This window comes from Parasteatoda tepidariorum, chromosome 11 (genome assembly GCF_982258835.1).
Source record: "Parasteatoda tepidariorum strain Cologne lab strain chromosome 11, Ptep-v5.0, whole genome shotgun sequence".
In the NCBI taxonomy this organism is placed as follows: Eukaryota; Metazoa; Arthropoda; class Arachnida; order Araneae; family Theridiidae; genus Parasteatoda; species Parasteatoda tepidariorum.
In genome coordinates this window covers 40,845,079-40,861,144 of record NC_141765.1, presented here as the reverse complement: position 1 = coordinate 40,861,144, position 16,066 = coordinate 40,845,079, and the positions used below count along the sequence as shown (strand labels likewise).

The following is a 16,066-nucleotide window of genomic DNA, read 5'->3' as shown; positions in this document are numbered from 1 at the left end:
TTGTCAATTGGAGAATAAAGCAGAAAATGTTTAATTTGTGACTTAAAGCTATGGAATTTTTAATCTAAGTTTTAAATGTATAATCTTTTATTTTTAGCCTTTGAAACCTTTACCTAACCTTTGTGTGTTTTTGTAATTGTATACATTTTTTAATTTTGTAATTTTGTAATTATATACATTTTGTATTTTGTAATTATATATAAAATTTAATTTTTAGCAAAAATAAAAAAAGAAAATGTGAAGAATTGTATGAAATTCGCCGAAAGCGCAAAAATAAATATAGTTAAATGACTTTTAAGATACTTAAAAAAATAATACAAGCGATTTCTAGTTAGAGTTCTAATTGAGTAAATGAATTGTCGTCAAGATAAATATTTGTCAATTGGAGAATAAAGCAGAAAATGTTTAATTTGTTACTTAAAGCTATGGAATTTTTAATCTAAGTTTTAAATGCAATCTTTTGTTTTTAACCTTTGAAATCTTTACCTAACCTTTGTGTGCTTTTGTAATTGTATACATTGACACAACAGTAATTAGACGTTAGCAATAAGCTACATTTTCATTACTAAATGGATGCGATAGATTTTAGAGTAATTTTTTTCCAGCAGTTCTCCGGTTATTGAGAGAACTAATTCCATTATGACTCGGGTTCTGTACCATTTCACCTGGTGGCAGATCTCTCTTACAGATTTCCTTTTCTCTATTTATTTCAGTCTTATCCGAAAACAAGTTCTTTAGCCCAAATCACTCACGGCATGGATGGCAGCTTAAGCCATCACGAACAAATAGTTCATTGAGAGGCTAAGAATAATAACGCTTGTAACATTGCTTTCACTGATCTGATTACAAATGAAGTCTTGAAAGCGAAAACATACGAGAAATAAATACTTTAATAAGGTTATAAATAAATATTTCTTATATTGTACTTGAAATATGTAAGAATATAAATTAATTTCAATTTAAAAAATATAGGGGAGAGTCGGGTAGCCCCGCCCACTTAAGGAGTATTACTTATATTTCTGTATAATATTGAGTAATAATCAATATTTTGTATGTTTCTATTGTTTTATCATCTAATTAAATAATGCAAAAAGAATAAACCAAAAAGAATAGCTTAACTTAAAAAAATAGAAATTAAAAAAAAATGAGTACTGTATTCAACATATTTTCAAAACTATTGTTTACCATGTTACCAGCTGCATAAATACTTGAAACTTTGAAAATAATCTTTTTTTAATATAACAATTAATGTCCGATGGCCCATTGACTTTAAAAAATATTCTATACATATGAAATTGACAGTGGGCGGGGGTATCCGACACTCCCCTATATATTACTTAAACCACTCTTATTTTACGTATAATGGCAATTTAATAATACATAAATGAATAAATAAGAGGCATTGGTAATAAGGCTTCTAATATAATTTGATAATCGATAATAATTCATACTAAAAGCTAAGATCTATTAATTCCTTCACAGAAAAAGAATATGGCAAAATTACAGTACCTTTTCATAGTGACATTTCTGGAGAAAATAACATAATTTTGGTTAATAAAGCCATAATATACGGTATTTAAGCCATTTATTTGGTAATTTACCATTCATTAGGAAAAGATTTTTCAATCCATAGCTAGAAGAGCGTTGTTTCAGAAATAGAGCTCCATCAAATTGTAGCTATTACTTTCAAATTTTCTTCATCAAAATCTGTTTTCTAACTGAGCACTAAGTGTATTTTTGGAAACATTTTGATACGATAATTATTTTCTGAAGAATCCTTGTTTAAATTACTAAAAGTAAATTACTTAAACTACTACTCAATTGCATATAATACATTCTGCTCATTTCACTGGCTCCATCATGGACCTGAATCCTTTATTTCTGTGCGTCCGGACGTTTTACTTTAATAGATTCAAGTATTTTGCTTTTTAGACCAGAAGAAGTTTGATATTTCACTTCAGTGAATGAAATAAATGTTTCACATATTTTTAGTGTTTGAGATTTGCCTAAGCATTCTTAGTTGTTTTAATTAAGTAAATAATTTAAAAATGTAAGGTAATAAATAATCACGTATTATAACTATAATTTGATGCTCTATTTAAAATAATGCACAAAAATAAAATTAAATTAGTTGCTTTAATAATTTGTTCGCATAGAATGGAAAGAAATTTTAATAAATACCCCAAAAAATTTTATTGTTAGAAGTTTGTCAAAATAAACTTTTAACAAATAAAAACATTTTCTTTAAATCATGTTTTAAACAACCAATTTAGTTTATTCAGTTGCCTCTTTGGTTAAAGTTATTCATAATACTTTTTCTTTCTAAATAGAGAGAGAGAGAAGTCCTTTTTGTTTATTTAAATACAACTAATTTCAGTAATGCATAATAATTTAAAGGTAGAAGATATATTATAACAAATGAAATAAATTTAAAAGAAGAAATAAAAATTGTTACTTACATCTTATCTTTCAAAATGTTTTGGACTCAACTTTTTTCTCAAGGTTTTTTCCAAGAGGAAAAGACTAATAAATCAAGTTGGTAACCATAGAAACATGATAGAATATACACTATGGAAAAGTTAATGTTGAATTACAAGTCTAGTGTATAACCATCAGTAAAATTCGATCTCAACACGTAATTCGCTCAAATACTTCAATGTAATGAATTTCTGTTTGCTGTCCCATGTCAGATTTTGAGTCACCATTTACCATTTTAACACACCCTCCAATGAAAAAAAAGTTTCATTTCTTAAAACCCCATCTCTCATACAAAAATTTTGTAATTCATACCGATTATTTCGATTGTACGTTGGCGGTTCGTATTGGAAACATTAGTCTTCTTCTGCTGTACCACAGGACGACGAGAGGCATTTCTTTTTCTTCAAAACTTTTAGTCAGTTTTGCAATTGTTATCTAAAACAAACTAGCAGCAGGTCTTAAAAATTAACTGGAAAAATAGGCAATACCGTTGATAAGAAACCGGGTGGGGGGGGGGCATGTCATCTGAACTCTCAATTCAGCCCACTTTCAAGCATTATTAACAATATTTATGGTCTGGGAACTCTTCTTAGTTGAGGTCTCAAGTCTAAGTCTGATTATAATTTTTTTTCTAATTATACACTATACAACTATGAGATGTTATTTCTCTATATATCTGTTCAGACTTTTTACGTTTAAAAAATGAAATGCTTTCTAATCAAATTTAGATAAATCGTTAGATAAGACAAAAAATTAAATAAATTTCATTTTTATAAATATATTTTACCGTTTGCTTTTTGGGGGCCCTTTATACTCAGAAGCCCGGAGTACTTTCTCGTTTAAAGCAATGGTAGGGAAAAAGAAAGCTCTCTAATATTGAGATCACTATTCACAATGCTCAATCTGGCCCGTGCAAACTCCAGAAAATTTCTTTCTGCTCAATTGACAATATTTTTGCAAAAAATATTAATGCCAGCATCCTGAGAACCCAAACTTCAGTTAAAATAGAATAAGAATCAGTACTTAAGCTTTGCTTCATATAAAAGTTGATACAGCAACACTGTACACTTTTCCATGATTTTGTATATATTTTTTCTATGATTCTTCTTTTATCAATCTCCAATTTCAGTGCAATCTGAAGTGCAATCTCCATTGAAAGAAAATCATCTGGAGTGGAATTTCTACCTGACGATTTTCTTTCTCCTCAATTGACAACAATTTTGCAAAAAATGTTTATAACAATCTCCTGAGAGCCAAATCTTCAGTTAAAATAGAACAAGAATCAGCACTTAAGTTTTGTATCTTATAAAAGTTGATACACCAACACTCTTCAACTTTTCTATGGTTGAATCCAATTACTCTTATCAACTCGTGCTAATACTTTGGCGATACGACGTTCAATTACTGGTGTTATGGTCATGAAAGAAGATACTATAGAGTATATAATTATGGAGTATATCAACTAATATAGAGTATATCAACTAATAGTAGCGCACCCCAAGCTATGTATATATTTCTAATACAAATTAGAGTTGGACAAGTTTCAAACAGATTTCACGTAGTAAAGTTGTTAAAAGGCAAGTTTCAAGTTTGGAACACTTCAGTAATCAGAAAACATGTTATTTGCTGGCTCTGAATACTCATTCAAAATAATTTTTAAGATGTTTTTAATGGTTGGTTGGTGTCGTATCCTCTATTGAATCATATCTCATAGTGTGCTTGAATAGTCTTTGTTATCACTGTGGCATTAAATGAATATAAATCTTCTTCTGTAGGGTAGTTTAAGAGGTGAAGGCCTGCAGCGACTGCAGGGTAGTTAAAACATGATATGGTGTAAGTTCCACATTAAGACAGTTGCCACAGTGTTGATATTTTCTAGTCCCATCTTCAGATATTTTTATGCTTTTATGATGTTTTGTTCTTAGTCTGATGAGAGTAGTGGCTGTCTTCCTGCGATGTCAAGATTAGTTATTTGATCGCGGGCCTTTATTTTTAAGGGGGTGAATAGTCTTGACTTTGCAAAAGCAAAGTCAAGACTGTTGATAAAGACTTGCTATTACAGTAATAATTATTCGTTTTTGTATTACCATATCTGCATCGAAAAAAAAATTCAAGGTAAATTTTATTATATTCTGTTCTGGTAGTTTTGTCCATACTTTCTTTTCTCATTGTCTAATTTATCGGTCAGAAATATTTCACAAAGTAGCAGTTAAAGTAGGAAGAGATTTAAGCAAAATTAAGCTATTTCTTCAACAAAATCCAATCTTCCTTACTTACAAATTTTGTATGCTTGAATTACTGATTTGTCATAGTAAGTAAAACAATCACATTTAAACTTTAAAAACCATAAAGTTAACTGTGTTTCGAACAGAGTATAGAGCATTTAAATAGAAATATAATTTATGGGGTTCCCATAAATGATTAACTTACTGATATATCAAACTCTTACACCAAAAATACTCTGCATTACTATTATTTTCTATTAATGTGAAAATAACTCAATTTTTGAGGTTACCATAGCAAAGTCTAAACAATTAGTGGACGAAGCGTCATTGAAATGAATCAATTAGAAGAACCTCAAGAAAACTCTAATTACATTAACGTTAATCATAGTTATCCTATTGAGTCGTTGCTAGGGTCAGATTTAATGAAGAAGATCAGAGAATATCTTTTAGATTATTATTTAACATACTTTAAGTTTATCATGTAACTTGCTGCTTTTTGAGATAAGTTTTCAATGATTAAAAGTTTTAAATTTTTTCGCATTTGTAGAGACATTTTCTAAAATATATATTTATTTTTCTTGGAAAAGCAATTATTAAATAAAATAAACTTTTTACCTTTTTAAAAACTTGATTACAACCGAATATTTTATTACTGTTAATTTGGAGCTACTTTTCTTACCGTTTCACTTACATATTTGTTAATAAAATTGTACATGGGCTTTTAACGACCAAAAGGAACTTTAACCAATGTACAAAGTATAAGGAAGTAAACTGCAAATTTTTTTTAATAAAAATTATTTTTTATTTTATTTATTTACTTTTTTTTTACTATTTTAAAAAATTTTGGACACAAGTACACTGTAGAAAATTCTAGATCAAATTCTAGATCAAAATTCTAGATCTAGATCAAATTCCAGTCAGCCTATCACTCAGGGTGCCGGTGCTTTTTACCGTGATATCCATTTTTACCGGAATATGTTACGGGACAAAAAATCTGATTTACAGTAACAGATACCGTAAAATCACTGAATCACTCTAATTAAATAAATATTACTGTAAAAATTACAGTATAGTTTACTGTAAAAATGGATTTTGCAGAGAAATGCATTTTATATTGATACACTCAAAGTTCTGGTACTTTATATCTTACAATCTAATGGAATTTTTTACAATGTATCACCTGCTCGGAGCTTCTTATGGCCTCTTACTTATTTTAATCGATAAAATCCACTTGTTAGAATACTGTATAACCTTGCACAGATGAAATAACACAGTACACTATAAAAAATATTTTTCATATTTGAGCATTAAATAAAAAAATAGAATTGAAAAAAAAGAGAAAAACTTTTTTTTTAATGTTTTTATGAGCTTTGAATGCTAAACTTTTTACTCTAATACTTTAATCAGCCATCTCAGAGCATTGAAGTATCATTGTTTCATTAGCTTAGGAAGGTTGATTTTTGTCTTAATGTCCGCCCATTCTTTAGCATGAATATAGTTAATATCGTATTTTTGTTTACGAAAATTTTAGGATGTACTATTGACAAAGAGAGAAATAAAATGAAAAACAATTATTTCATGTTGGTAACAAAGATCACAAAAGGTACAACATTTTGACTTTTGTCTATTTTCATCACGCAACTGAATTTACTCACAATGAAAAGTGAGGAGATAAAATATTTACTTAGGAAAACTATGGTTTACAAGATCCCCTGTGTCACTAATGGCGATTTTCTTTCGTTAGACAGAACTATTAAAATATCCTCCAAGTAAGAAAATACCCATATATCGTGTTTTGTTTATTCAGTACTTTTTTATTTCTTTGTTAAACTAAAGTATTCTCGATATTATCTTTTTCGCAGCTCCCATGCTTTTCTCTATTCATGAATGAAAAATTATGAAGTATGAATGATATATTTTACTCTATTGAAATCCATGAAAGAGGTTTGATATAGCAGTATATAATTCGCAATATTTTTTTTAAATATTTAAAAATACTTTTCAAAATTAGGTCACATATCCTAATGCAAAGAAATGTGCAATACGTAAAAGTATTAATGTTATGAGTAGAGCCCGGATTTTGATGACCTAAAAAATATCAACTAATGCCCTTAAAAAGTGCAAAAAATGCCCTTCAAAATGCAAAAATTGCTCAAAAAATGCCTTAAATAAAACAAAAATATTGAATTAAAAAAATGTTTTGCTCTTTAAAATTATTATGAGTCATTCAAAAAATTTAAAGCAATGCAATACTTATTCTACGTTCATTAAAGTTTGAAAAATATGTTTTATATCCTAAAATAACAAAAAAAAGGAAAATATATTGACACCAAAATATTTTTATTTTGTATAGAAACTTTAATGGATATAACAACTTACATCTCATAATATTACTAAATATCAGAATTACATTGGATTATTAAATGTTTTTTGATAATTTGAAATGTAAACGAGCGTCTCTTGTCTGAAAGTAAATTTTCATTCCTGCAGAAGCTTTTTTCAAAGTCTACTGATGCTATAGATGCGTACTTGAAAAAGACGGTCTCAATGACAATTCTTCTTCAATTTGAAAAGATTTTGGTTCACCTGTTAATATCCTATAGATTTTCTTCATTGTTTGGAAGCCAGTGTAATAATGAAAATTGATAAAAAATAATAAAAATTGGAAAAAATTAACAAAAAACTTTAAAAAATGCATTAAAATGCAAAATATGCCCCAAAATTTAAAGAAAAATGCCCTATAAATCTAAAAAAAAATCTCTAAAAGACAAAAAATGTCCAAAAATGCAAAAAATGCAAAAAAATGCAAATGTCATCAAAATCCGAGCCTTAGTTATGAGGTATTATGTTATATTAGTATTAATGTTATGCACGTTACTCTACTGATTGGAATACCTAGTTATTTCAAAGGCACAGGCAATATTTCACACAATATTTTAATAGCAAAAACACTATAATTTGCGATTTCAGTTATCCCATACGCAACATTGAGATATAAATTATGGTCAAAGCTACCAGAATGTAGTAAAATTTATCGTGTTTTTGGCTCTGTAGAAACACCAAAAGGCTCGGTAATTTTTATTGAAGAGCGTTAGTAATGATTTTGGTAAAATTAACAATAAAATAGGGTTTCATAACAGGCATTAAAATTCTGTAAATGTAATAAAATTTGGTAATTTTATCATGATTCCTTAGACTATGGGATAAAAACCACTTATTCGGTTAAATTTACTTTTCAGTTTTGTTTTTTATACTAAATGTGGGGTAATAAGGACTATAATTTTGAAAACCAGAATTTTCGGTAGATCGTCAAGACATGAATGGAAAATTTCCAAATGAATGGCTTAAATATCGTACAATTTGATTTTTAATGCCAGAATTATGGTATTTTATGCCAGATGTATAACAGATGAAACCAGAATCTTTCTCCGCTTTACAAATTTAAAGACATTGAGATACCCTTGAAACAATCAAAAACAAATAAATAAAATAAAAATATTTATTAGTCCAATGTAATTTTTTTCTTAAAACATTTAATGGTTGCTTCAGAATCATTTAAAAAACTAACTTAGGCAGAATTAGTGCAGAATGTTTTTTTTATTAAAGAGAGAAGAAAGAAGTTATTTAAAAACAAAAGAAAAACCCTCTTTCACTAAATTGATCGTAAGTCACTCAAACTAATTTCTCCTCCCAGGTTTTCATAAATTTAAGTTTAGAAGCTTACATCGATGAAAAATGTTCATTCATTTTTACAATTTCATTTTTCAAGAAGGCCTTTCTTTTGATAGCCTTATTAAAATTGAAGTCAAAACAAAGAGCGGAAAATGAAAAATAAAATGTAAAGTCTTATTAATTTCCCCAGAGAGACGGGAGCCGCAAATCCCGAATCCTCAAACACAAGCCGAAGAGGTAAAGAGGGGAAAGAACTGTACTAAAATTAGGAACACCATGGCAAAATATTGACTTTCCACATTTCTAGAATAATTTCTCCTTAAAGAGTTCTTTCAACACTGAATTATACTCAATCTTTCATTCAAATGTGAATACAATTAAATCAAATCTATTTTGATTCAATTTACTTTTTCATAATACTATAATACGAGGAATTGTCATTGAAGTTTTCATAATGCGATGAATTGTCATAACTAATTGCAGTTAGTATGCTACAAAACACATAAGAACACATTTTAGCAACGCATTCACGAGTTTACATAAATAAAGTGAGTGGCATTAAAAACAGTTGATCTCTTTGTTTCATGTGAAAACTATTATGCTAAGCACTATTTGATAATAGAGAGATTTCATTGGCTTCAAAAATTATAAAGGTGGAAAAATTGGCATGTTTCGCGTAGAGGAGTTTTGATAAATGACGTGGTATTCAAAAACAGTTGATCGCTTTGTTTCAGGTGAAGACTATTTTGAAATACTCTCTACTTTGCTCTCAATTTGAATGATCACGAAAACTTTAACTAACATTTAAAACAGATATACACGAAGAAAAAATGCTGGTAAAATTGCCGTACTGTATGATAAATGCGCATCTGGTTCAAAAGAAAACATAAATATGGTAATGAAAACCAAAATATCGTTATTTAAACCTTTCATTTAATAATTTTTCCGGTCATTTAGCAATGGTTTACCGAAAATTCTTATTTTCAAAATTATAATTCATATTACTACACATATGGCAAATAACACAGAACTGAAAAGTAAATTTAACCAAGTAAATGTTTCGGTATTGGTTAATAGAATAATGGTTTTGGTTTAGAGTTCTATTTTATTATGATAAAATTACCGAATTTTTCGATAGTTACAGGATTTCATCACTTATAAAACTATATATTATTGTTAATTTTACTAAAATCATTACCAAAGCATTTTGGTAAACAGTATAAGATTTTTGTTGTTCCCATAGAACAAAAAAAGCGGTAAATTTTGCATTATCTGGTAATATTGGCCATTCATGTTTCTCAACTTCTGCAAAAGCTTAATTAGTTCAGCGTAAATATTAAATACTTTTAATGGATTTTGTAAGATCAGATTTGTAACTGTATAGGCTAATTTTATTTTTCGTTTTACTAAGTTTTGTTATAGTCCATAAGTTTGGTATAGTAGATAAGTTTTGTTATAGTTGATAAGTTTTGCTAAAATCCATAAGAAACTTGGACAAAACAAGAAGCTATTTTTGAATACATACTTGTAGAAGAGCTTTTGTTTTTGCACACAATTTGTTTAGCTTATTTGATTTTGAAAGCCAGGACTTTAAACAAATACTTAACCAATGAACTATAATTCCGTTTTGTTTTGGTTGATATTTCTCACGTGCAGTCGAACAACTACCTGGGAAAATATTATTGTTTTTATTTCGACTTTATTAATTAAAAATAATTTTCAAATAAAAAAAGTTCTCTAATAAATTATTTTAAAAACATTTAATAATTTTCATATGATTTAATAAAGTTTTTTCAAATAAATTGAAATATTTTATTTTTATTTTAAGCTCTTAAGTAACTTGTTAGTATAGATAACATATATGTCATCGATGTTTGTATAAATTTGCTGTATAAAAATGACTAAAGAAAAAAAAATTGACACACGATCAACTTGATACGGTCAACTTGAGAAGATTTATATATAAAAAAAAGAAGAAAATCTCATGTTTTCCTTTGAATAACTCGGAAAGGGGAAATTGGTTTTCCAGACCAGGAAACAAACATTTTATACCCTAGAATAAGTGCGATATTACTGGTTAAAGAAATTACGAGTTTGAACCATTTAATGAAAGTAAGGGTAATATTATACAAAATGAAAAGATTGTTTTAAGAAATAAATTTGTAGTAGTAAATAATTAAAAAAATTCGGTATAAATTTTTATTACTGAATATTTTTTTAAAAAATTATTTGTAACTTTGAACTAAAATCAAATATAATCTACCTGTTAATGTCTTTAAAACTGAAATTATCACGTGATGATGAATGAATAATTTTACTGACAGTATTTAAATAAATAGTTTTAAACCGGAAAATAAACTAGAGAAATTGTTAGTTCTTATATTATATATATATATAATTATTGCAAACACATTTTTCAGATAGTTAGATGAATTTGACTGTGAGTTATTTTTCTTATTTGTCATTACCTATTTCTGCATAAAGTATGGAAAATGTCAAAAATTAATATTTTAACTCAGTTTGAGGACCCTGTTAAGTGAAATTTTTTTATTGAAATTTGGACGTTAGTCTTTATTGTGAATGATGTATAATGTGAATTGGATGTATACTTTTTTCAGTAGTTAATTTTTTTTTAAAAATTAGATTTTGTCAATTCTAGCTCCATGGCATAGATTTAGTGTAGACACTTGACAGGGAATAATCTATATAACAGATACTTAATCTACATAACTTTTGGAAAAACAAGTTTAAACTAAAATGGAAATTATTCTTATTTAAAAATGCAGGTGTGAATGTATAATTTTAATATTAACAATACAAATAGTCTTAACACAATGTTTTGGAAAATATTTAAACCTAATTAAAATCAATTTATAACCATATATATATATATATATATATATATATATATATATATATATATATATATATATATATATATATATATATATATATATATATATATATATATATATATATTTGGCTTTATTGATACAATATCAGAAAGCACTCTGTTTTGCGGATATAATCGTGTGGGCTGAAGAAAAGATTATATCTTTTTTTTCCGGCTTTTTTTCCGGTTTTTTAATTAAAATTTCATATATTTTTCTTTTTATTTTTTTTTAAATAATATGTTGTTTGTTATTTTTTGCTTATTATTTCCCACCCCCTTTTTTTCATTTGTCTATAATTTTTCTTTGTTTTATTCTTCATTTTATTTTGTTTATTCTTCATATATATATATATATATATATATATATATATATATATATATATATATATATATATATATATATATATATATATATATATATATGGATGGATGGATAATAATCAAGATGGATGGATAATAATCAAATAAAATATAAAAATTTTACAAATATCTATCACCAGTGTGTTCGAAAAAATTTTCTTTTCAAAAGGAAGCACTAAAGTGTTTCTTTGCGAAAAAATAAATGAAAGTAGAAAAACTAAGAAGCGAAAGTGTTGAAAATGAGTTTCCGTTTGAGGATGAGTTTAATTGCAATGGTTTCTTCTCAATTATAATAGGAATAGCTAAGAAACTCACCAATAAAACAACGATCCTCCACAAAATATATAAGAATTAACTATTATTAGTATATAAATATTGCGCTAAATTAAATTCATACATTAGAAACGATAATTAATTTTCAAAAATAAAATTTCGTTTATGTTGGTGTTGATAAAGATTACTATTTTAGTTTTGTGTTATTAATTGTAAAATGATATATATTCCTAAACTTAAAGATAACTGCTTGATTTTTGTAGTAATATGATAATACACAGAGAAAAAATTATGGTTAAATAACTATACTTTCTGGTAAAGACGCTTTTGAAAGAAAAAGAAAAAAAAACATTATTCTGGTAATGAAACCAAAATATGCGATATTTTAAACGTTTATATGGTAACGGTTTCTATTTGTTACGGTTCCGGTTTACCATAAATTCTGTTTTTCGAAATTATAGCTCTTATTATCACACATTTAGTAAAATATACAAAATTGAAGAGTAAATTTAACCAAATAAATTGTTTTATGCCATGCTCCATGGTATCATGAAGAATTTACCAAATTTTATCACATATTATGCAGCCATATTTTATAATTAATTTTACCAAAATCATTGCCAAATTGTTTCAGTAATAATTACTTATCTTTTTGGTGCTTCCATAGAGCTAGAAATATGGCAAATTTTGTTATATTCTAGTAATCTTAAACATGCTTCTAGTAATCCTAATTCCGGAACTAATATCCGAGTAATCCTAAACATATCAGTTTAGAATTTAGAAAGTCAGACATTGATGCCTAACACAAGCATGTGTATTTATTCATATTTTCGTAACAATCTATTATTCTTATTTGTTTAATAATTCAGGAAGAAAAGCGTTTATATGGTTTACAAGTAACTAGTGACAGATTTTATAAAAATATATTATTTCTTTTATAATTGTAAATGGTGTACTCAAAATTAATCATTTTCTTTTTTTTCCTTTACAGAAGATGGGGATGAAGTAACGTTAATGTACGCGAAGCATGAGGTGAGTAATTAATCGAGATACTTTATTCATTTGTCTATTGTAATAAAAAAGTTTTTCCATATCCAACAGTTACACTGTTAGAAATTTCTTGGAAAAATGTCCAAACAATAATTTATTGAATTGTTATTCTACCATATTCAACGGAACAGAAACAGTTTATTAATATACACGATTAATATACCTGGGCTAATAGAATACGATATTCTCCTTCCCTGATAGATGGCAGCACTATAAGGCTTCTAAACTATCTCCAATGTCCAGTTAAACTTCTTCTTTTACGGTTATTAAGCCATGCTAGTTGTAAATGGTTAAAAGAACCGGTATAGTTCGTATTTATGTTTTTTCAACCATAGTAGTTGTAAACGGTTTCAACTGCGTGAAGGTAAAAAATGTTCTTTACCGTAAACTTTACGGTTAATTGGATGGACGGATAGCTGCCGGTTATTTTACCGTGATTTTCAAATGAAATTTCTAACAGTGTTGTTATTGTGCAATAAAATATACAAAATAGCAATTGTTTGAAAAAATTAGATTGAATATATTACACTGAAGTGTGCTTGCTTCTTAAATTATATACTTTGCTTTATGCCGTAAAATAATTCTATTACGCATGAAAATTCAGCTTTTCATACGAATGAAAATCCCATTCATGCAAATAAAGTTGTATCTGATTATAAATATTCATAATTAGTAAATAAACAAATAGAATATTTAGTCGACGTGATTTCTTAAGAACTATACCGGTTCAGCTACTTTATTCTCATGCTTTATCTTGTTGTAAGTTTTAATAACTTAAACTAAAATGTGGATAATAAATTTGAAAAGTTAGACCAGTAAACGGAGGTTTCAAATACAATAATTTCATTTTTGAAAAAAAGTTTAAAAAAAGAATTATCAACTCGATTTTCTCCAATAATTTTTAATATATTTTTAGATAATACTTTTCTGAATAAATCATTATGGAACTTAACTAATTATATCTATTCGTTACAGTCATCTAATTTTCAAAAAAAACATTGAGTGAATGGATCAGATAATATTTTTGTTTTTTATTAATCAATATTAATCAGTATTAATAGATCAATTTTTATTAATCAATATAAATATAAATAATAAAAGTATTAATTAATCTCAATAATGTGTTTTAATCTTAATAATTAATACTTATAATGTCTTTTAATGTTATTGAATATTAATAATGTATGTAAATATTATTAATTAATATTAATAAAAACTGCAGTCTAAATTTATTGGCATTTGATTACATATGAGCACCAGACGCAGCACAGAACATTTGTAGAACGGTTACGGTAATTTTAAAAGCTGATTTGAAGCAGTGTTTTAATTTGTTGTCCTGTTAGAGGAATATTCTCATAACCTTCATAAAAATGAAATTAAAGACAATATATCCAATCAGTGCGATGAATAACTACGTATGTTGCGACCAAAAAAATGGAGTTAAAAACTTTTACTTGATGAAATATTACTGGTTTTAGGGCTAACCATAAGTAGGCTAATCTAATCAACTAATGAAAACTGTTAGTTAAATTTCCAAATTTGTCATGAAGGTGATTTTTTTTGGACAAATATACCTTTTGATCGACTGATTTGAATCTCTATCTTACAAAATATGGAGAAACCTCAGTCACTTGTAACATTTTTTATCATAATATTTTTTATAAATATCATGAGATTAAGGGCGTAATTATCCAGTTTTTTTCGAACGATTTATAATGTTTTAAGATCTTTGGTGTATGTAGTGTACATAACTAAATAAATCGAACAACATGAATAACTTTTGATCTAGTGATCGAATCTTCACGTTCTATAACTAAATTTTAATGGTTTTTGAGGGGGATCTCAAATATACAAATTAATTAGTGCAGACGATATTTTAAGCTATGAAATCAGACACAAGCAAGTATTTTTTTCAAATTAAACCTATCAGTTTTTCGAGGAAGTTGGATTCCTTACCCTCAACATATGAGGAAGAATCTGTGAAATATGGTCCCAGTAATTCAGTCAAAAGAGTGGTCTAAATTTTTAAACTTCTTAACGCTAATTCTTCTTTTTGCGTGCTTCGCCAAAGCTTGAAAACCTTTTAAACGATTCCAAAAAAATTTGATCACTGTTATAAATTTTGTTTATCCAAAAATAGTTCCATATAAAAAATGATTCTTAATTTATATTCATTATCTTTTATTGTATTAATTAATGAAAGTCGAAAACATTTGTATAGAACGGTATACAAGTTTTACGCCATTTAAAAGGATGCAATTTATTTATTAGGCAAAATACAAAACTAGTACGAAACTGGTTAAATAGTTGATCGGATTTCGAACTTTTCGTATATTAAAAATTCGATTTCTCAGTGTATTCTCAGGTTTGATTTGACAATTAAAATGACCTAAATCTTGATTTCTTTTGTTTGGATCCTACTTTTTGAGCTGTAACAAATACCATCATTTCGAGGATCAAAAATACAATTTCGTCCCAGCAAAAAATATTTTATTTAGAAGAAGAATGCATGTTTTCTCTGTAATTGCAACCAAACTGAAGCATTGTTACCATGTATATCAACCATTTAATCATATTTAACAGATGATTCAGAGAATTGTGGTTCTTTTTTTGAAACTGTTTGTTTAGAAATTTTCAGCAATACAAAGGAATTTTTTTTTCTAAGAAGTATTTTATTTTATTTTATAACCGACGTTGAACAGCCGACCCAATTTCATGGGTTTACGACTACTTACGTTCAACTCCGTAGCCTTGTCATTTTGAACCAATCCAGAAGACAAGGAAACTCCTGGATCAGTACCCCCAGAGGTATTTATTTGTTGTGGGAACATGGAGGACTTTGAGATTCGACAGATTTAACGTGCATCAGTCACCATTTACTACACGGGGAGTCTTCGGCCGGCGAGGATCGAACCCACGACCTCTTGGATATGGGCCCAGCGCCCTACCGACCAGGCTATCCCGGCCCCCTCTAAGAAGTATAGGAATAATTAAAAGTATAAGATTAATTTTGTTTAAAAATAATTTTGTAGAAAGATTCAATTATGGTATGACAGACTTGACTTTTCGCACTTGTAACACTATTGTTACTACTACTTTAAATATATATATATAT

The 16,066-nt window shown here is 27.4% G+C and overlaps 1 protein-coding gene across 4 annotated transcripts in view; it reads left to right on the top strand.

The window, feature by feature from the left end:
* LOC107453345 (solute carrier family 4 member 11) overlaps positions 1-16,066 on the top strand; it is a 351,566-nt gene that overhangs the window by 167,669 nt on the left and 167,831 nt on the right. For all 4 annotated transcript variants that reach the window (XM_016070143.4, XM_071187398.2, XM_087155390.1 and 1 more), the window contains one exon: positions 12,893-12,933. In XM_016070143.4, coding sequence (XP_015925629.1) covers positions 12,893-12,933 — 41 coding nt within the window. The remainder of the gene's footprint in view (positions 1-12,892; positions 12,934-16,066) is intronic.